Source organism: Colletotrichum costaricense (genome assembly GCF_030867565.1).
Source record: "Colletotrichum costaricense strain IMI 309622 chromosome Unknown Scaffold_21.1, whole genome shotgun sequence".
Lineage (NCBI taxonomy): Eukaryota > Fungi > Ascomycota > Sordariomycetes > Glomerellales > Glomerellaceae > Colletotrichum > Colletotrichum costaricense.
Window position 1 is genome coordinate 780,608 of NW_026848250.1, and position 21,012 is coordinate 801,619.

At 53.9% G+C, this 21,012-nt stretch overlaps 7 protein-coding genes across 7 annotated transcripts; 4 read left to right on the forward strand and 3 right to left on the reverse strand.

The window, feature by feature from the left end:
- Positions 1-728: 728 nt before the first annotated feature.
- Positions 729-2,654, forward strand: CCOS01_14791 (uncharacterized protein; the record flags this gene model as incomplete). The annotated part of the gene is made up of 2 exons (XM_060462934.1): positions 729-794; positions 903-2,654. The coding sequence occupies 2 exons, from the start codon at positions 729-731 to the stop codon at positions 2,652-2,654; spliced, it is 1,818 nt and encodes a 605-aa protein (XP_060306765.1).
- Positions 2,655-2,995: 341 nt separating this feature from the next.
- On the reverse strand, positions 2,996-4,483 carry CCOS01_14792 (uncharacterized protein; the record flags this gene model as incomplete). Its single annotated transcript, XM_060462935.1, has 4 exons — positions 2,996-3,127; positions 3,233-3,622; positions 3,688-3,804; positions 3,920-4,483. 4 exons carry the CDS (start codon positions 4,481-4,483, stop codon positions 2,996-2,998), a joined length of 1,203 nt encoding a protein of 400 aa, XP_060306766.1.
- Positions 4,484-6,783: 2,300 nt separating this feature from the next.
- On the reverse strand, positions 6,784-9,103 carry CCOS01_14793 (uncharacterized protein; the record flags this gene model as incomplete). Its single annotated transcript, XM_060462936.1, has 2 exons — positions 6,784-8,782; positions 8,862-9,103. The coding sequence occupies 2 exons, from the start codon at positions 9,101-9,103 to the stop codon at positions 6,784-6,786; spliced, it is 2,241 nt and encodes a 746-aa protein (XP_060306767.1).
- A 1,572-nt stretch (positions 9,104-10,675) lies between these two features.
- On the forward strand, positions 10,676-12,331 carry CCOS01_14794 (abhydrolase; the record flags this gene model as incomplete). Its single annotated transcript, XM_060462937.1, has 5 exons — positions 10,676-10,947; positions 11,010-11,083; positions 11,144-11,353; positions 11,476-12,156; positions 12,216-12,331. Coding segments are annotated over 5 exons (1,353 nt in total), but the record flags the coding sequence as incomplete, so codon positions are not given.
- Positions 12,332-13,280: 949 nt separating this feature from the next.
- Positions 13,281-15,173, forward strand: CCOS01_14795 (uncharacterized protein; the record flags this gene model as incomplete). The annotated part of the gene is made up of 4 exons (XM_060462938.1): positions 13,281-13,987; positions 14,044-14,626; positions 14,682-15,076; positions 15,146-15,173. 4 exons carry the CDS (start codon positions 13,281-13,283, stop codon positions 15,171-15,173), a joined length of 1,713 nt encoding a protein of 570 aa, XP_060306769.1.
- A 131-nt stretch (positions 15,174-15,304) lies between these two features.
- On the reverse strand, positions 15,305-16,484 carry CCOS01_14796 (glycylpeptide N-tetradecanoyltransferase; the record flags this gene model as incomplete). The annotated part of the gene is made up of 3 exons (XM_060462939.1): positions 15,305-16,180; positions 16,250-16,418; positions 16,474-16,484. The coding sequence occupies 3 exons, from the start codon at positions 16,482-16,484 to the stop codon at positions 15,305-15,307; spliced, it is 1,056 nt and encodes a 351-aa protein (XP_060306770.1).
- A 1,230-nt stretch (positions 16,485-17,714) lies between these two features.
- CCOS01_14797 (uncharacterized protein) lies at positions 17,715-20,471 on the forward strand (the record flags this gene model as incomplete). The annotated part of the gene is made up of 1 exon (XM_060462940.1): positions 17,715-20,471. The coding sequence occupies one exon, from the start codon at positions 17,715-17,717 to the stop codon at positions 20,469-20,471; it is 2,757 nt and encodes a 918-aa protein (XP_060306771.1).
- Between the last annotated feature and the right edge of the window lie 541 nt (positions 20,472-21,012).

Consider the following 21,012-nt stretch of genomic DNA (forward strand, 5'->3'; position numbering starts at 1 on the left):
CGGCGCGACGGGGGCGGGCTCGAGCTGCAGAGACAAGGTTGAATAGGTGAATCAAAAAAGATCCAGCCTACTTGAGCTGTGTCTCGCAATACTCATTCGATTACTGAGAAACTTCGAGATTTGTGTATCCTTCAGCCTATTCCATTCTCAAGGCATATGCATCAGTTTGGTCCCATTCCTCTCATTAGTTGCGACGGGACATTTGCCGAGGAGCTGAACATACTTACACTAGAATCTTGAGTGCAGGCTGTAGGAGGACTTGGCTTTTGTCATTCCCTATGATAGTCATCGACCGACACTATTGATATGCCAAGGTGAGAGAGCAGGCATCCGCAAGTGTAAGTCAACTGAGGTGAGCTGTGTGCTGCATTTGATGACTAAAACTCGCATGGAGGGGCAGGGAGCTCGGGCCAGTGACAGTGACGTTAGCGGGGTTCCTCCACTGCTGGGGAACGACGGGAGACCCGCACTGGTCTGACACCCGCTGAAAGTCTAGGCGCTGAGCTGTGCTAACGCCGCCCGTCGCTTTGTCTCCTGATGGAGGATGCACCCCAGACATTGGGCCTTCCGTCATCAACCTTCGCATCCATGCTCCTCCTACTTCTCCCTCTCTCTCCTTCCTCCTCCTCTTTCGACATGGCCATGGCTAGTGATGATTGCGCCACAGCATACTGTACAATTCTAAACCTCGACTTCGATGCCTCTTGAACCGAAACACAAAGCTCATCATGGGACAAGCCCTGTCTGACGAGAACTCGCGGCAGGCGACGCACGAGGAGCTCACTCGTGAACTCGTAAGTCGCCGGGTGCACTACCCACCAAAACCCCACTGCACCCTTCGTCCTTGAACCAGATCAACCCATCATCTGTATAGTACTTACGCTGACCATCGATTACAACAGGCCACTCGGTTTGCCGAAAAGTGCTTCACCTCGCTCGAGCTATATTCGTTCAAAGATGTCTTCAAAAGCTTGGCAGATAACCAAGGCGATATCCGTTACTTGAAGGAAGACACACTCGCACGGTTCCTCGAAATACCCGATATCCTCCACGTCTCGCCTGTAATATTTCAGATGGTGTCCTACATCGGCGCCTTCCCCTTCTTGCAGGATGCTCCCGCGGTCCTCGGTATCGATCAGATGATCATGGTCATCGTTATCATGACGCAGAGACACAAACGGGTTCTGGCCAAGGGAGCTACGGATAGGGCCAAGCTCCTCTTCAAGAGTCTCGCAGTACACGATCGCAGGGCATCTGAAGCAGCAGCTGCTGCTGAGGACTCTAAAGAGGCGCCGCCAAACGAACCCAAGGCCTCAAGTCATGCGGTTGGCTTCGCAGTCGACGAACCTGTGGACGAACCCGAGGAAGACGACGACGATCTCGAGATTGCAGCCTTTGAGCTTCTCGATATCCACGATGCCGTTTGGCAGGGTGATGCGCCAAAGATGCAAGGGGCCATGATACCCGCGGATAACTTCCGCAAGCTGCTGATGCTACTGATCCTGATTGCACCGCTGAGTCCCCAGGAGAGTCTGTCAATGTACTCCACTCGGGTCACGGGCGACGAACTGGAAAGCCTGCGCGCTACCGCAGAGAACATTCTGGCTGCCTTCTTGAATGTCGAAAAAGCCCCTGGTATCAAGTTTGGTCACTTCAACCGAGTGCTCCCTGTTTGCTTCCCGAACCTCTTCAATGGGTTCAGCCCCCTATTTGAGCACTTCCTCTTCTCCAAGAACTTGGATTTCACAAAACACAAGGGTGAAGACCCCGTAGCCGCCGAAAAGCAGCCGGAGGAAGTCGTGCAACCTTTGCTGCAAGACACTGCGGAGATTCTCAACCTAAATGTCCTCTCACAACTATCCTTCTTCCTCCCAGGATCCGACCTGTTCAGAAGACTACGGCTTCTGTACTCCGGCAACGAAGACGGCTTCTCCACGGGAAGCTTCGAGAGCAAAGTCTTCAATTGGCGAGCACCCACCATCCTTCTGGTACGCGGCACTCGGCTGAATGACGCGCCTCACGGCAGTCAGGAGTCAAATTTTGCTGCCTCCATCCCTCCACGTCGCTTCCCGAACAGCGGCAAGGGAGAGCGCCTGACCTTCGGCGTTTATGTTAGTCAACCATGGAAGCACACTGCCAAGGAATGCTTTGGCGAGCGAGACACAGTGCTTTTCCAGCTGGAGCCCGTCCACGATGTGTTCCCAGCTTCCAAATACAACTCGGACTACATCGCCTTCACCAAGGCGCCTACTAATCGACCTATGCTCGGCGTCGGATGTCCCCATCCCCGACAGACGCAAGCTCACCGGAGGCAGACCATGCTGTCTCTCGGCGCCGTCTCCTTGCTACTCGACGACTCTTTCGAGTTTGGAGTGTTCACCCACGACTGGACCACTGGTGGCGGCGCATTCCAAACGAGCACGACGCGAAAGTTTGACTTTCAAGATCGGTTCGAGATTGAGAGCCTGGAAGTCTGGGGTTGCGGAGGGGACGAGGAGGCCAAGGTGCAGGCGGAGCACTGGGCTTGGGAGCATCGTGAGGCGGAAGCTCGGCGGAAGATCAATTTGGGCTCTGGTGACATTGAGGCTGATCGTGCGCTGCTTGAAATGGCTGGTCTCGTGGGCAACAACCAGAGTGGTGGCTCCATGATTTGAGTCTCGCACGAGTTGTTCTCCCAATTACCCTTCATGTGCATTGCTACTACTGGGACAACAAGTCATAAGTTTCAGGGTGCTCTAGATTAAGTGTTTATTGGTTTTGTAGCATAGGATTCCCACAGACTATCCCCGACAACGATGATTTTTCAGTTCACGATTCCTGTTGATGATAAGTCCTTCCAATTGTAATCATGTCCAAAACTTGAGCGTTATGTTGCCTTCAGCCACCATTCACCACCACCACCCTTAAAGAGACCCAGTGAAGCCTGTGAAGTCGCCTTGCTGGCGATGAAACGACAAGCCTCGAGAGAGCGGACGAGCGACGTCTGAATCGTCATTCATTTGACCTCATACGCTGCGATAGCCACCTCGAAGGCGTGGTTGATGCCCTGCCCCTTCCAGATATCGTAGTCTAGCAGAGACTGGTGGTGCGGATCTCTCAACTTGCTGCGCAAGGCACTGGCAGAGGCCTAGTAATGATGGTACACGTGATCAGCATCCCAGCGTCCCCATCATTCCACAGATACTTCGCAGTAGTGACTCAAAGCAGAAACTGGAATAGGAGCCTCACTCACCAACGCGGTATACTCGAGCTGCTTCAGGACGTTGTAAATCCTGTGGTTCGCGTACGACTGGTACTTTGACACGGGGGCCTTGGCCGTGATGAGGCGAAGGAGCTTCTTCATGGACGGGTGGTCGCGGCGCCAGGGGAGATGAGGCCACGAGTTGCCAGCCTCCTCGGGTCTGTCATTGTTGTTCTCGGGATGTCCTGGTGGCGGCGGCGGTGTGGTGGGTCTGGCGGGTTGGATTGTGACTGTGGTGGTGACGAGCTGCTCGTCGATGGCGCGGGGACGGTGGGCCATTGTGTTTGTTGGGAGGCCGATTGTCATGTTTGCTGTTGTTTGGGTGGGTAGGGCGGGGGCCGTCGTTGGGACGTGGGTGATTTGGAGTTCGCGGCCGGAGAACTGCGTTTTGTGAATACTTGTGATGGGGATGGATTAGGAGGGGGGAAGGGGGGAAAGCGGCTTACGTCTTGGTAGCATTTGAGGATGTCGAATTCATCTTCGTAGTGGAAGTGTGCGTTGACGAGGGCTTGTTCAATCTTCCAGAGGACCCATTCGATGTGACGGAGGCCGTCTAGAACAACCTGAGGTGGGGATGAGTGAGTTCTTCAGAAAGGAAATGATGAGGTCAAGGGAGTGGGAGAGAGTTGAGGAGGTAGTCAAGGTCATAACACGAAGGACGGCAGAGAGAAAACTTACGATATAAGGTCCCTTGTTGTGGACGAGCCAAGGAACATATTCATACTGCCACTGATACACAGCAGTCTGCAAGTCCCCAGTCTTCCACGCAATCCCCTTGTAATATTCACAAAGCTGCTCTCTGGAGATACCCTCATGATGCCCATGGGGCTCCCGATGCGGGGGATCCGAGTGAGGAGGATGAGGAGGCGGCGGAGGAGGGGCGACACCGCTCCTCGCAATGGAGTTCACCGCCACCGTCGCGGCATCGCGGAGGCTCTCACCCTCATCAGAGGCAGAAACAGAACCAGCGAGGGCGGCCGAGGCCTCGAGTTCGATGGCGGCCCAGGCTACCTCACCCGCGGCGGCGAGCTTGTACTCGTCGTTCTCGGAGAGGGCGGTGGCGGGGAAGAAGGCGGAGGGGTCTATGCCGTGGACGGGGCCGGTGATGAAGTTTTTGAGGGGTTCGCGGATGGCAGCGTCGAGGGTTGAGTCTGGGACTATGATTGGTTTTGCGGATTCTGGGATTGTGGCGGCGTGGGTGAGAGTCAGCAGTGCTGCTGGGAGGAGGAGTTGGGATTTCATCTTGAAGGATTGGGTTGAGGATATGGAAACGAGTGTGATGATGAGGGAATTGGAGAGGAGGATTATGAGGGGGCCCGTTTGTTATATAGATCATCATGGCATCTCTGTTGGATAGATATCCTGAATTATCTACAGACTACGTCGTCTTGTGGATTGAGTTCCGGGCCGGATTGGATTGTGCGTGATGCCCGGTTGTGCGTTGACCTGGAGGGACAGTTTACCGAGAGAAGCTGATGATGAAACTCTACTCGAGAGATGGCGCTTCTTCCCGGGTCGCCCTACTCTAATGCGGCACCTCAAGGAACAGAGAACAATCAAGTACGAATCTACACGGCTTCTGAGTGTCCAAAGTCAAGCATGTGCTGTCCAAAACCTCAGACGCCTCCCCTAAGCCATCGACCATATGTCGACGGCCCGTGACTGTGAGTTTCAATATTTCCTGTCGTCGTCAGAACTAACGTTTTCTTTCCGCGGGGTAACCACGTTTCCGGCGTTGGAGAGTATTTCTTCCTGTTTGTCCATGATACATCATTCCAGGGCACGAAGAGACCAGAGCGAAGCGAACGTGTCTCTACGCTTTTGCTATACGATGTGGTGAAATCCGAGTGGAATGGTTTTGTTCGAGTTTGAAGAACCAAGAGACTAATACCAATACGGAAAGGAAATATCATCACCCATATAGAAGAATACCATGGAATCACAAATATTCCCTCATCGATGGCGCGCCTTCGGCTTTCGGGATCTTGTGTCACAGAAGACGGGGGTTTTTCAAGGGAGCCACTTATGTTCAACAGCTTAGATAGAGTCTGGAAATCTCGAAGGAAAGCTGGATCTAGTGAGTCCGCTAAACAGCTCGTGAACAACCGGTGTGCCTTTTTAGACTACTCTATTCAATATGCGGTGGCCCGATCATATAGTCATGAAAGGGATAGTGATGACTGCAACCCCTGAGTGGATGACTTCCAGGTCTCTGGCATAAACGCAGTGATACTTGGCACGTATTCTTGTAGACTCTAATCCTCCTCTTGCCAACTGTACTTTGAGAGTGTGTCACAACTCTCTTGAGTCAAGCATAGAGAGGGTGTCGCAGGCTGGATATGAATCTCATTCATCTATTCATCAATGTATCTATCGTCAAGTCTCCTACCGAGGTCGGGCGCCTGCAGAAAGGAGAAGGTCATCTGTCTTCTCATGCCTACCTACCACGTAAGCTATATGTGCGTGTCCTTTCATAAAAGGCGTCCCATCTGAGAGGGCCAGACCACTCCTCACAAGATAGCCAAAAGTCGAAAAAAACAAAAGCAAACCGAGCCAGTATTGAACCTCTAGCCCACCTACACCCGAAAGTCAGCAATGAAGCTTCGGTGGACCATCCAACCAACGGACTTAAATACCCGGATTGCTGGGAGTTGAGGAGGCTTGACTACAGATAAGGAGATGGTTGAGAGGGAAGGCGCTTGAGGTGGGAAATGAAGTGGAAGGAAGGAACTCTATGGCAAGGTAGTTACTAGTAGGTAGACACGGAAAGAGGGTGAGTAGGAACTGAGATGGAAGGGAAGCCCTGACCGTGGGAAGGTACTAGCATAAGGTATTGTATGCGAAAAGCAAGAAGGATCAGGAAAAGGAAAAGGCATTCCGAGGCTCAGAACTAAGGTACCTTCAGCAGGATTCACATAATCTCAATTCCTGAGGGCTGGCTGGAAAATGCCTGGGTGGGTTGGCTTGGGTACATCTCTACCGAGACGAATCATCAATACGAGCCCAGAACAGCATGTGTACTTGTGATATTCTTTATTTTCTGATCAGATAAGCAGCAGTGAGGCATGCCAATGCTTACAATGCTCACATACATCTCTGACCACTGCCTCTCTCCGTCCCACAACTCCATCGAAGCGGGGGTTTTGGGGGTAATAATAAAAATGAGTCGAGCCACACCACATCCCAGCCTCACGCCCGAGGCCTTTCAACACTCTCAAACACCAAATTGGAATAAAGATGGAAAAATAGTATGTGGGAGAGGCATTCCCCTCTTGTGATAGGCCACTCCAATTCCCTTTTCCCAATCAAAAACAGAATCAGATCCCAATCCTTTGCTCTGTACAGTAACGTGAACAACAAAGTAGCAACAACAGCAGTGCGGAAAGATGGCCATCCCGTGCCTTATGCAACGCGAACAAACGGACCTGACCCAAATGCTCAGTACGACACCTACTCTCCTCACTCGAGGCCCCCGGCCGCCGGTCGCTCGCTGTGGTGTGTCGTCTAGGTAATACATGGTGCGCTTTCTAGCTGCGTCGAGTTCAAGAAGATGATGACTCGGAGTCCTTAGCCGCCAAGAGCTCAATCATCTTCTCGTATTCTATGTCCTTGTCCAGAGGATCGCGGCCAACGGCCTCGCAGGACTCTTGAAACACCTCATCTGCCGAAGAGGGCTTCTTGCCCGCTGTCTTTTCGGTTCTCTTCCATTCTTCAAACCATTTCTTGTTGAAACTCCGAACGAATTTGGACGTCACAGGTCCCCATTGCACTGACTGCTGCTTGGGAGCCGGGTGCTCTGGTGCTGTTGACTCTGGTCTCGCTATTTGGCCGCTCAGGCCAGGGGTATCTTTGCCATTTTGCTCGCTGTTGGGTTCTTGCTCCCCACGTGGCAAGCGCATGGCGAGAAGGACGTATTCCGCCCTCGTCATATTGTCCATCACATCGTCCATGTACCTCATGACTTCTTCCTGGGGTGCCACTGCTCTCTGCAAGTACTCGAGGTGACGAGCTGATTGAGCGTACAGCCGAACGGTGACAGGCTGGTAGTAATCGAGCTTGGCATCGCCTCCATACTCTAGCTGACTGCCCTTGCGAACAATGAGGAACGATGCGATAGCCTGCTGTCCGCCGGGCAGATACTCGAGAATGCTGTATTTTGGAAACAGGTAACGATCGCCATTTCCACCAGCAAAGTCGAGGCAGACGCCTGAGATCTCAGGCCTCGCAGGTGGCGGAGGGCCCTTTGACCGAAGGGCTTGCTGAGGGGGATGCTGTATTTGTGGGGCTGCTGGAGTCGGGGCCGGTGAAGGAGCAGGCGCAGCGGCCGCTGGTTTGACGGGATGGCCGTTCGCGGTGCCGTTGATGGCAGCCTGTGTCGTCGGGGTTTGAGGCGTCGGGGTGTTCTGCGCACTCTTGAGTTCCTTGTGCAACTTGTCGAGAGATGCTTTGAGGTCAGTGGCGTCGGTGAAGCCAGGCTTGTTGTCGGCTATCCGTCGGATCATATTCTGCAACGGTTTCGCGTCCAGAGCCGCTCTCACCAAGGCCACAACCAAAGGGTCGCTTCCGCGCGGAGGCAGGAGTTCTGACGACTTTTGCTTCGGATTCGTAGCGAGTACGATATCCAGAATCGTCCGTACCTCGTCGGCAAAATACTTGACTGTCCTCCCGTCAACCAATAGCCTGTCCGCTGAAGGACCCTGTTGCCCCCCTTTCTTCTTATACTCCGCCGTGATTTGATCAATGATCTTTTGAAAGTTGCTTAGTTCATCCGGCTTTGCTTCACCAGCGGCGACCCGTTTCATCAAGTCTCGTAGATGAGGGTCCTCAGATGCCTTCTCGGCCAGCGTCATAATGATGGGATCGGTCCCTTGTGGTTTTGCCGCCGGCGGTTTTGCAGCCCCCGGAGCTGGTGTCGGCGTTGAGCTCGACGGTCGTGAGTTTGGTGCTGAAGGTGCCGCAGCCAAAGGAGGAACGGGATGTGATGGCGTCCCTGGAACTGGTGCCGCAACCGCCGGGACCAATGGAGCTACCGGCCGTGGCGGAGGTGGCGTCGCACTGGCGGTCCGCATAGGCTCCAAAGTGCGCGGTGAGGGCATCACTTTGGGTGGCTCATTCGCAGCCGACGAGGGCGGCCTGGACGGTGGCTGCTGAGGAGCAGGTGACGGAGGAGCCGGACTCTGGGCGGAAGGCGTCGGCTTCGACTCGTTGGGACCGAGTGCAGGACTTGGGTTCGGATTTGCTGGTGAAGGTGGAGGGGGCATAGCTCCATTGGGAGGACCATATTGCAAAATGGGCCGAAAGGTAGCTTGCGTGGTGGGTGCGGGAGGTTTGGGGTCCTTGATCGCCCAAAGGGTGACATCGAAAACGTGTGGCTCGATCGTGATTGTGCAGGGCCCAATCTTGCTCATGGTATCTTTGGGTGGATTCTTGGGGTCTTCGGTTGCGTTTTTCTTTCGTCCAGGTTTCGTCCAGTACTTCTCGAATAGTCCCTCGGCCAGCCATTTGTGTCGCGACCGGCTCAGCGATTCGGCAAGAACACCACTATGGGCCAAAGGTCAGTTATGTGCATCCACAAGCCACGGCCAATCCGACGGCTAGATCTCAGGGCATACGGTCTTACCTCTCTTGAAATGACTGATACTCCTTCGCGGGGAGGTCATCGGGTTGGGCATCCTCGACGGTCGGAAGCGGCTTCCCGGCCTGAATGGACTTTGGGAGCGAAGGGGGCGGCGGTGGTGGTTCCTCGACTGGCACTGGGACTGGCGTAACTGATCGGGGCTCGGGAGGGGTGACGGTGCGCTTCTTTGCGACGTGTTCGACACGCGCCGCAGCCCTGGCGGGCAACTTCCTCTTCCTCTCCATGTCGAATGTGCCGTTTCCCCGTCGCAGAGTTCAGGGTATCACGAGTAGGTTCCCGAGCGTGTCGGTATTTTCATCATCAGCGGAAGAAGCCACAGCCCCCGACTGCGCGCGGCGCCGTTGTCGTACTCTCTTGAGAGGAGTGTGGAGGGGGCACGAATATGCTGCACGTGGGAGAGCAGGGGAGGTGGCAGTGAAGTCGAGTCGTGAATATATCGGCTTTAAGCTGTTCGCAGGATATCGGGACTTGTTCTCACGGGGCGGAGTCTGCGTGGGCTTCGCGCGTGGGTTGTGTCGGGAATACCTGTGGAGGAATGAATGGATTTGGAGACTCGGGGAAGGGTTCGTGTGAGTGAGTTGAATTGGGGTGGACGGGATATTAGCATGGGGAGCTTTGTATGGGATGCATCAGCGGCGACCAGCAAGAGGCATGGAAAAAAAGGTACAAAATGAGATGTACCTGAGGCTCCGGCTGGGCTGTTGCCGCCTCTTTTTTCTTTCGGAGATGCAAGAGCGCGGTTGCTCATTCTGCTGCGCTGCTGCTGCTCCTGCTGCTGCTTGCCGGGTACCAAGGTACACCCTCCATCACGTCCCACGTCCAGGTAGGTCCTTCCCACTTGGTGCACGTCGACTTTCCGCGGTGCCGTGCCGTCCAGTCGCAGCGGACGAAAGAGCAGGCGGGCTGTGAGTTTAACAGGAACAGCCATATTTGATTGGCTTGAAATAGGACCCGGAAAAACTGGGCACTTTGCCGCGCCCTGACTGGACGAAGCGCACGGGGCACATGGGGTTTTCGGTTCCATAGAAGGGTCCCGCCCGCCATTCACATCGCGCCAAAATCGTCGCATGCTTTGTCATGTACCTATGTACCACGGTAGGTACCGTGGCGCATGTACCTCGTTCTGCAATGCACTCCGGATCATTCCTTCTCCTGCCACATCAATCAGGACGGGAGCCTCCTGTTCCTCCACCCAGTTCCCTTGGATCTCCAATTGCTTTCTCCTGTATGAATCCTAAGGTAAAGCACTTGCCAATGCGTCGCGCAGGTCACCAGATCCACCGAAGTTGCTTACCGGCCGTACTTTGGCTGTTGTTTGCGTAAGCTCACAATGTGTGGGGGAAACTGCAGATGTGTGAGTGAATGTGGCTGTGAAGCTTGGAGAAATAGCCAGACCAAATTACTCTCGCGGTACTTTGTAGCCATCTCTCCGCATTTAGCAAATTAACCCGACCATAGGCGCGCTGCCAAGTCCATGCACAAATACCTAATTATCTCAGCAATGGTTGTCATCTGAGTAAATCAAATGGACTGAATGAAGCGTTTCTGTTTGCCCATGTCATAGAAATCAATTTGCAAGAAATAGGCAGTGGTGGCGGGGAGAAAAACGCATCTGATACCGACGGATGATCTGTTGTCGTCGGCGTGCGGCTCAGACCAGAGTTGCGAAAGGTTGCCGCATTCTGGGGACTGCGCCTACTAGCGGCAAGTACTTCGGGTTGGCACGCTCAACTGCCATGAAAGAAAGTACACTCAGCTAAAGGCCTCCATGTCACCATCCCTGCGGATTCGCAGGCAATTCCAACCTCAAGCAAGGAACCAGTTCGCCAAGGCATCACTCACGGTGGCCACATCACCGCCACCCGCCATGTGTAGATAACTCGGAAGTCTCTCAATCTCATCTCTGGTGTCTTTCACATCCCTCTGCATCTTTGCATCAGCACAGAACTTCGATAATGACGGTTCCGCTTTCGCCGATCCTGCGGACGGCCGTCTGGGTCGTGGCGGCTCCGCTGGGCCTCTACTTCACTTTCCTGGCCCTAGGCGCAACACCTTTCTTCCAACGACAGTAAGACTTGTTGTCATATATCTCTTGCTCCTGGTCAGAATTTTCTAATGAAATTATTAAAGCTTTCTGTACGCTCACAAGATCAACACCCTCTGGTGGCGTGACGTTGACAAGCCTGAGAGATGGGGCTTTGCAAGTAAGTCTGCGCACCAACCCCCATGTAAGACGCGCCATTGCTGACAACCTCCCTCCAAAGAGGGCCAAGCCACGCCTTTTTCGCTCGACACTCCAGATGGAGTGAGCTTGTATGCATGGCATGTTATGCCTCTGCCTCAGTATCTGAAGCAGGAGGAGAGATTCTCAGTGCAGAAGGGTGGCTTCTGCCAAGATTTCACCGAAACCGAGTCTTTCAAGGCTTTGAAAGAGGATCCGGATGCTCGGGTTGTACTTTCATGTAAGTCATTGAGTATCATTACATATGCTTCCAATCGCTAATTAGTCGTAGTCCACGGTGTAAGAAATGTCCAACTCGTGATTTCCTATGCTCTCATACTGACCATGTGCAGAACGCTGGTGACATTGCGCAAGGCCATAGGCCGGACAGCTACCATGTCATTACTGATACTTCATCATACCATGTCCTGGCAATCGATTACCGTGGCTTTGGTCACTCGACAGGTCGCCCAACCGAATACGGCCTGATCCAAGATGCCGCCACTCTGATCGACTGGGTTATCAATGTTGCCGGCGTGCCCTCGGACCGCATCGTTCTTCTTGGTCAGAGTCTCGGCACAGCCGTGACTAGCGGTGTTGCCGAGCTCTACGCCTCACAAGGAATCGAATTTGGCGGTGTCATTCTCGTCGCGGGCTTCAGCAACTTGCCTAAGATGCTGAGCGGCTACAAGATTGGCGGCTTGTTTCCCGTGCTGGGACCTTTGAAGGTCTGGCCAGGCTTCTTGGAGTACATGGAGGGCTTCATCTACGATAAGTGGCCGTCGGTCGATAGGCTGGAGAGCCTGGTCAAGCTGACGAAGAGACGTCTGCGCTTGACGCTCATCTCGGCCAAGGACGATGCGGATATTCCCTGGACGGAGAGCAACAAGCTTTTCCGCGCGGCTGCGAATGCGACTGTCCCTGAGGGGCTGAGTGACCATTCATTCGAGGCGTGGAAGGACGTGCGTACTATTCACAAGGGCAAGAACGCCTTTGTGACTACATGGAACGCTGAGCCAAACATCATAATTCGCCAGGAGCTTTTCCCACACGGTGGTAAGTAAACTTAATCGATAAGGCTAGTTTGTGAAGGGCATTCTTTCTAACTCTCGCAGGACACAACGACATCATGGGATATGCGCCTGTAATTCTTGCAGTGATGCGTTCCTTCGACCTCGCAGGCACGGCTTATGACATGGCAGGATCGGATACTAGCAGTAGAACGTTATAATCGCGGTTATGGGCTTTCCATGCCGGTATCTTTTGCATAGAACTCAAGAGCGCCAGCATTAGAGTAGAGCGGAAGGTGTCTAGTTGTTGTACCTTATAGCACCTTTTTGGGGGTGCAATTACTTTATTGGGAGAAGGGGTAATTGTGACTTTTGCGTTGGCGCTTCGGTCTCCTGGTATAGAATCGATCTTATTCAGAATGATTTCCACACTTCCCCGGTTTTCATCCCTGCTGCCTTTAGAGCATGTATGAGCAGACCACTCAATCGCAATACCAACAGAATAGCGTGATACTCGGGGTTATGAATCTTGAGGGGATTTACTCAGACTTTTCAATGATTCATTGCCTCAGAAGAGTATGCAGCAAACTATTGTTTCATTTGACGCACTTTTGACCATACTCCATCACTCGAGGATAACAACTCATGAGGTATTTACACTTATCAAGGGTTTAAGTAGTCACTCAGGAGGGAGCCATAAATGCCAACAAGCAGAAGTTGAGAATGAAGAACATTTCATTTTTCATTGTTGAAATTCTTGAAACACGAATAACTCAATTAAAATGGACCCGTTCACCTTAGTAAACACGTTGAACTTTGAATAGTGACTCTTGAACAAGTCGTCCAGAAGGCGTTGTCATAACTAGTCTTTCGCAGTTTAGCGCCAGGGTGTTAGGAGGGGACTGATCGCCGCACCGCGGGTTGGCACCTTGTGCCCCGCAGTGCCATGGCCCCTAGCAGGTGACCCCGCCATGATGCAGTCACACAAACACAGCTGGAGCCTGTACCGCCTGGGAGCACAGCTGGCACATGAAACTGTCCTCTCTCGCGCCAAAACTTCTTCCCCGCCATTCCCACCGCGCAAGCTTGAACAGAGCTCCAGGAAGCTCCCACCAACACCCCCGAAAATTGACCACTTCCGCCACAAACCGTCGAATCGAGGACAACAAGATGCCTGCCGAAGAGTCCAAACCCCTTGACCCGGCCGTCAAAGACGCCAACGACACCCTTGCCGAGGCGAGCGACAAGGGCAAGGGCAAGGAAGTCGAGGTGGAGTCCGAGGACGATGAGGAGGAGGATGCGCCCGAGACTGCACCCGGCGCAACTGCAGATGCTCCCAAGAAGAAGAAGAAGAAGTCCAAGAGAAAGAAGGTCAAGGATGCACTCACCGGCAAGCCCAGCGACCCGGAGGCTGCCATCAAGGAGGCCATCGGTGGTTTGACGCCCCAACAGCTCACTGAGCTTCTCGCCCTGAACCCGGCGTTGGCGAACGAGCTCGGCGTCGGAAGCTCTAGCAACAAGTCGGCCGAGGAAACCGCTGCGGCGATGAAGAACTTGAACCTGCAGGACATTATGACGGGTCTGGCCTCGGCTGGCAAGAATGCCAAGGACATGGCGAGCTACAAGTTCTGGGCCACGCAACCCGTGCCCAAGTTTGGTGAGGCGGAGGCTAAGGTTGAGGATGGCCCAATCCGCATTCAAAAGGTGGAAGAGGTTCCTACGGAGGCGTCGCCAATGGTCGCTGGCTTCGAGTGGGTTACAATGAATCTCGAGGACGAGGGGGAGATGAAGGAGGTGTACGAGCTGCTCAACGGCCACTATGTCGAGGACGACGAGGCCATGTTCCGCTTCAATTACTCACCAGCCATGCTTAAATGGTAAGTACTCTGCTTTAAGTAACATGCAGACAGGCCTAAGCTAACCATCTTCGCAGGGCCCTCATGGCTCCTGGCTGGCGCAAGGAGTGGCACGTTGGTGTTCGCGCAACGCAGTCTAGAAAGCTCGTTGCCTTCATTTCCGCCATCCCCGTCAACCTGCGCGTGCGCAAGAACGTCGTCACTTGCTCTGAGGTCAACTTCATGGTTGTCCACAAGAAGCTCCGTGGCAAGCGCCTCGCTCCCGTGCTGATCAAGGAGATCACGCGCCGCAGCAACCTGCGCGAGATCTGGCAGGGTCTCTACACGGGTGGTGTGGTGCTGCCCAAGCCCGTCAGCACATGCCGTTACTTCCACCGCGCCCTCAACTGGCAGAAGCTGTACGAGGTCGGTTTCAGCCCGCTGCCCCCCAATAGCAAGCCGCAGTACCAGATTCGCAAGTACCAGCTTCCGGATAACACGTCGACCAAGGGCCTCCGCGAGCTCCAGGAGAAGGACCTTGATGCCGCAAACGAACTTTTGGCCAAGTACTTGAAGCGTTTCGACATGGCCCCTGAGTTCTCCAAGGACGAGTTCAGGCACTGGTTCCTGCACGACAAGAATGCCCCTGGCGAGCAGGTCATCTGGACATATGTCGTTGAGGTTCGTTGCATGTCCCTATCCCTTCTCTGCCCAATATATACTGACATCCAGCTAGACCAATGGAAAAATCACCGACTTCTTCTCCTTCTACTGCCTCGAGTCTACCGTGATCAACAGCTCAAAGCACCAAGTCGTTCGTGCCGCCTACCTTTGGTACTACGCCTCCGAAGTTGGCCTAACCACGCCCCTCGACAAAGCCGCCCTGAAGACACGATTGAACTCCCTTATTGGCGACGCCCTGATCTTGGGCAAGAAGAACAAGTTCGATGTCTTCAACGGCCTGTCGCTGCTCGACAACGGCCTCTTCCTGGAGCAGCAGAAGTTCGGCCCCGGTGACGGCCAGCTCCACTACTACCTCTTCAACTACCGTGCGGCTCCTATTGCTGGCGGCGTGGACCGGAGAAACAAGCTCGACGAGGAGAACCTGAGTGGCATTGGCTTGGTAATGTTGTAAGTCGCATGAGATTATGAGCGGATGACGGAGGAGGAAAACCCAAGGGTGGTGAGCACAGCGAATAGCTGCATGCATACCGGCGTTAGGGGATGAATGTGAGGTATCACAGTAAATGAATCAAGCCATCACGAGCTATGACTACTCTTCATCGTGTGTCATGTCACAATCTGCCATGCTCTGCTCTCTGGGTTTCCGCCCAGCGGCTACACCAAATCCACGCAATCCTAAGCACTCATCTTCTCCACCGTTGCGATCCTTTCCTCCAACCACTTGTTCATCCACGGCACCCTATCCATAATGGGTGCATGCCCCATGCCCTCCACGAACTCTACGACACCCGGCTGCAGATGCTCAGCCAGTAACCTCCCGTGATGCGAGTCGATCATGACATCGCCTAGCCCGTGAACGACGGCGATGCGCTCCCTGCCGACCTGGTCCGCGAGCTGTTTTAGTTGGGCGGGCGACTTGTGATGCCACCCCGCCGCAACGAGCTGCTGCAGAAACCCACGGATACTGAACAACCCAGGCGTGTTCCTCTTGATCAGCTCCTGCGCCTGGAACCGCTGGAAATTACTCTCGAACCGACCGTACCCCTGCCCGCCGTCCGCCGGGCCACACTTGTACGTCGCATCGTTGGGCAGCTCGGCCGCCTCGTCGGGCATGACGAGCCAGTCGGCGGGGAAGAGCTTGAGCGAGGTATCCGCGATACTCCGGTCCGCCGATTTGGGGACGAGCATGGCGGCGCGGTCGCGCATGTTTTCGAGGAGAGATTTCGTGTTTTCGATCCAGGGGGCCGTGCAGAGCAACGTCACGGAGGCGAAGAGGTTAGGGGCGGCGAAGGCGAGTTCTTGGGAGATCATGCCGCCCATGGAGATGCCAAAGAGGTGGACGGAGCGGGAGGCGGTCCAGCCTACGTGGGTGAGGACTTCGAGGGCGTCGTGGGCCATTTCGGAGGTGGAGTAGCGGATGTAGGGGACGTCGGACTCGCCCATGCCGCGGTTGTCGAGGATGAGGACGGAGTATTTGGAGGCGTTATCGTGGCCGAAGTATTTTGTTTGGCGCTGCCATGAGGTTTTGAGGCCTGCCAGGCCCATTATGAACTTTTGAGGTTTGAGTTAGTTCAAGGTCTGACGGGAATGAAAACATGGAAGTGGGTGAGGATTGCGTACTATGATCTTTGAGGGGCCGTGGCCGTGGATTTCCCAGGCGATGTTGAAGGGGCCGCCTCGATCTTTGGCGACGGGACATTTTCCCTTGCGATCGGGTTCGAGGTTCCATATTGTTGAGGAGTATGACGGATGCCTCATTGTTTCCTCCGCCGTTGGGAAGACTGGTACTCTGGAGATATCGTCAGTATACATGGCCGTTGCTTAGTTAAGTGGCTGAAGCTTACTTGGTCGCCATGGCTGCTGTTCCGGGAGGGATTATAGAGGTGAAGTTGAGAGCTTTGTGGATCTTAGGATAATCATACACGTGGGTTCAGCGTGGTTATACTAGGTATTGTTCGTGTTCGGGTTCAAGAAATCTGGAAATATTTGGAGAACCCCGGATAAGTGGCGTTGAAAGATGTTACAGATGAGTTTGGATCGAACTCGAGGGGGGGCTGTGTATGAGAGCTATGAGCTAGGTATGTGAGCTGAAGAGTGAGAGAGAGGGAAGCTCGATTCTCGATAGATCCCTGCGCCCTAAGAAAGATGCGACGAAAGAAGCAAGCGTTTCTTGATAACGACTTGCAGCTTTAGCGTCCTTGTGGAGGGGGGAAACTGTGCAATCGGATCAGTTTGTCTAAATTACAGAACTGCAGAACATGCGGGCTCTCAAGAGACTAAATGCGATCATGGGATTGTGTCAAGCGCAATGCGGTGCGCAATAGGCGGCTGGTGACGTTGTCCATCGAAGGCGACGGTTATAGAGGTACAGATGTGACACGGGCAGATACGTGGGAATGGAAGTACTCTAGTAACATAGAATCGTGCGACATGGGGGTTCCACTTGGACTATGCCTCGGCATCGGGGAGCTCTCATTCACCGTAGGCAGAGCTCCAACACTGACAAGGACGTTGCATGTTGTTGGTTCCTTCAAGTTGATGATCTCTGGGTAGAAGGATATCAGATGAAGCTGGGGTATTGTAGTTTGCTATATGAGAAAGCTAGTCCTTCGTTTTCACGTGTACTGATAAGTGTAATAGTTTCATTGTAGTTGAAGATGGTGTACCCATTGTAAGACGACTTGAGTCTTTGACTTTCCGGAGAGCCATCCGTGGTGGTATTCGAGGGATACGTACCGCCACAGACGATACTGGGAACGGACAGTTGGAGCTCGAGCCACCTGCTGACTGATGGAGACGCCAAGGGACATCTGCCATGCGGTTGACCGCCTTCTTTAGTAATGTGGGCCAAAGCGGCAGAATGGATAGCTGGCGCAACTGCGACGCTGCTCACCCTGCACGCTGCTGCTGGCCGTTTCGTTTGCTGGATGATCACCAACGAGACCTCTCATCAGCTAGCATCATCCAGAAAAACCAGCATCACCAAACATTTGTCTCTCTAGATCTTCAAGCATTCGAACACGCGAATGCGGAGCCTTAAATAACACTCAACATGCTTCACGTATAGCTACGTCTAGGCACCATCATGTGGCTTCCGCTGCCATCAACCGACACCCTGACGCGGCCACGCATCGCCGTGGTCCTCTTCTCTGCTGTCGCCGCGGCGTCTCTGGGCTACTACACCTACCAGGCCAACAGAGACCAGTACGATGAGGTCCCAGGCCCAGGCCTTCACCGAAGCAATGCCGTCCGCCGGAACCACAGAAGATCACGTCGCAATTCACTCTCCTCCGAAGGCTCCCATGGCGACGAGAATGTCAATCTCGACGCAGAGCGTCCTGCGAACGACGCCGATACGATAGTTGACGGCGGAACGGTTGACGAATGGTGGAACGACCCTAATAGCATGCAACCCCAAGCGCGAGCTGGTCACAACATCGTCAGTCTTCTGTTTAGGGTATCGGAGGACAATGCCAGGCGAAACGCGTGCGTCCATAGAGGATGCGCATGCAATGCCTGCGGCATGGTGCCCATCCGCGGTGTCCGATACCGATGCGCCAATTGTGCCGACTTTGACCTCTGCGAAACCTGCGAATCCCAAGGCGTCCACATCAAGACTCACATCTTCTACAAGATCAAAGTGCCCGCCCCGCCCTTTGGACCCCGCCAGATGCAGCCCGTTTGGTACACTGGTGACCCTGATACACAAATACGGAATCTATCTAAAGGCTTGATGGCTAGACTTAGCAGAGAAACCGGCTTCGAAAGGCCCGAGATTGAAGCTTTCTGGGAACAGTTTACGTACATGGCGAACACGGAATGGCGCGAGGACCCCGACGAGCTGGCGCTGGCCATGGACAAGAAGACCTTTGAGCGATGCCTGGTTCCATCGGGTGGCTCTAGACACGCAACACCAAACCTCATCCACGACCGCATGTTCTCGTTCTATGACACCAACAACGACGACCTCATTGGCTTCACAGAGTTTCTCCACGGTCTTGCATACCGCAAACGCAAGGACAAGCTGCGCAAAATCTTCGAAGGCTATGATATAGACGGAGACGGTTTTGTCAACCGCCGCGACTTCCTACGTATGTTCCGCGCATACTACGTCCTCTACAAGCAGATGCACCGCGACATTCTCGACGGACTCGACGATCAGCTTATGGGCAGCACCGAAGCACAGCAGCTCGTCACTAGTAGACAACCCCTGAGCAGCCTGTTTGGCCGAGAGGGTAGAGTGCCTCGCGCTGATGGCAATAACCGCAGCGAGGGCAAGATCTTCCACCCAAATGGAGATGTGGAGCTGGAACCGGGTAGGCGTGGTGTCGTGAGCGACAATAGGGTCGATACCTCAGGACGAGAGGATGTGCTTACTCGGCTGTTCGCGCCTTACATTGGAAGTCCCTGGTCTCTCCAAATGCGATCTCCTGATAGCGAGCCTGACACGCCATACTGGGATGCTCTGCTGAACCCGCCTACCACCATTGACGACCTTCCTGCTCTGCTTACTGGGCAACGTCGTGAACGCAATGGCATTGATTTCGACTTTGAGATTGAGATGGGCAGCTCAGATGGTGAAGAAGGAGGTAACAACAATTCGGATGCGGAGAACAGGAGTCAACCAGGTGACGACCCGGCACAAGTCAACGGCACCACAAACCACAATCAGAGAGTTGATCCCGATCAGTTCACCAACGCAATGCCTACCGAGAGCCAGCTCAGAGCTCAGGTTATCAACCATAAGAGGCAGATGGCCCCCGATATCGAGCGGAAAAGGCGGCAAGCGGCTAGAAAACAGTTGCACGACAGATGGAAGAGAAGGCAGTTTTACCTTGACGAAGAAGAGGGTGGCCTTGCCCCCGATGGCTGGCAATCCGATGAAGATGTCTTGGTGAACCTCAATGGTGTTGCGGAAAGCTCAAAGGCGGCACAACAGCAGACATTACCTCCTCGATCTCGATCGTCGTCAAAGGTTCGCTTCGCAGAAGATATGGATGACTACGAGATCCGATCCAATCCCTCGACATCTTCTAGGAGCGTGCCCGAGCGTTGGGGAGGCATGGAGATTCCTGATGAGGAACGCGACGCAGGCAGGGAGATCCTCTACCAGGTCACGCAGCAGGCCTTCAACGAGCTCCTTGATGCTATATTCAAGGACAAGGAGAACTTGGCCGTCAAGGCAGCTGCGACCAAGGCAAAACGAGATAAGAACAGGCCCCTGTTCGAGCACTTGACTGTCGCTGAGCCGAAGCGCAAGGTGGTCGAGCCACGACAACCGAGAAAGGCCCTAGACGAGGATAAACCTATTGCCGAAAGAACCCTGGAAGAACTTCTGATGACTAGCGGTTACAGAATTGGGGAGAATGGCGAAACGGAAAACGTTCCCATCTCAGAAGAGCGTCAGAGGGTGGAAGAAGTCATTGACTCGGACGAGGATGATGTTGAGGTGAATGAAGACAACGAGGAAGACGTCTCGACCGTGGAGGAAGTCGAGTATCGGGACCCTACTATGCCTCAGTTCCGTCCGAACAGCGAGGCGGATGAGCCTATGTCTCCTGGAAGCACCCCGCCCACTTCAGACGACTCCTCGTTGTCGACTAAGGGACTCAAGTCGCCCTTGCAGGGAAAGACACCGAAGTCTTCCAAGGAGTCAAAAGCCATTCCGCACTTTACGCTGCTGGAATGGAAACGGCTTGATTTAGCCGAGAAGGAAGCTGCCGATCGCGGCGGCTGGGGCAAGCTCAGCTTTGATGAGTTTGAGGAAATCTACAAGAGCCAGGAGAACGCTGGTAATCGTCTGGACTACCTTGGTAGCTGGGTCGACTTTTGCATCCCCTAGCGCGAAGGAAACAACAGGAGACAGGCTGACCAATTACGGCCCTGGCCGACACCGTTTCTCGAAGCATACGCTGCCGAAGATTGCCCCATGGAATACGAGGAATGCGATGAATCCTTGGGATGGGAGGATTCATTGGGGTCTTTTGATAGTGACAGCCCGTCTGATCAGTTCACTGATAGCGATGTCCCCTCGAGCATGGTACAGAGTTTTTCAAGGTTGGTGAGACATGCTGCAGTGGACGCGGATGTAGATGCAGATCAGAGACGGCTATGGGGTTGATACTCGGGCTGCCTTGCACCAGTGAGGTGACTGTACCCTGCATGATAGAAGCTGAAAGGCTTCAGCGTAGACAACATCGTCTTGAGTATTGCATTAGAGCGTTTACTCTCAACCCGGAGTTTTGAAAACAGGGGAAAATGTATATTACTAGGCACTTGCAAATGATCCGCCAGCCAAGCAAAAGTTTTATTGTGTGTTTGAGATTGTTCTTGCGAAAAGAGTGACACTGATTTTGCCATGAAAGATAAGAGCCCTACTAGAA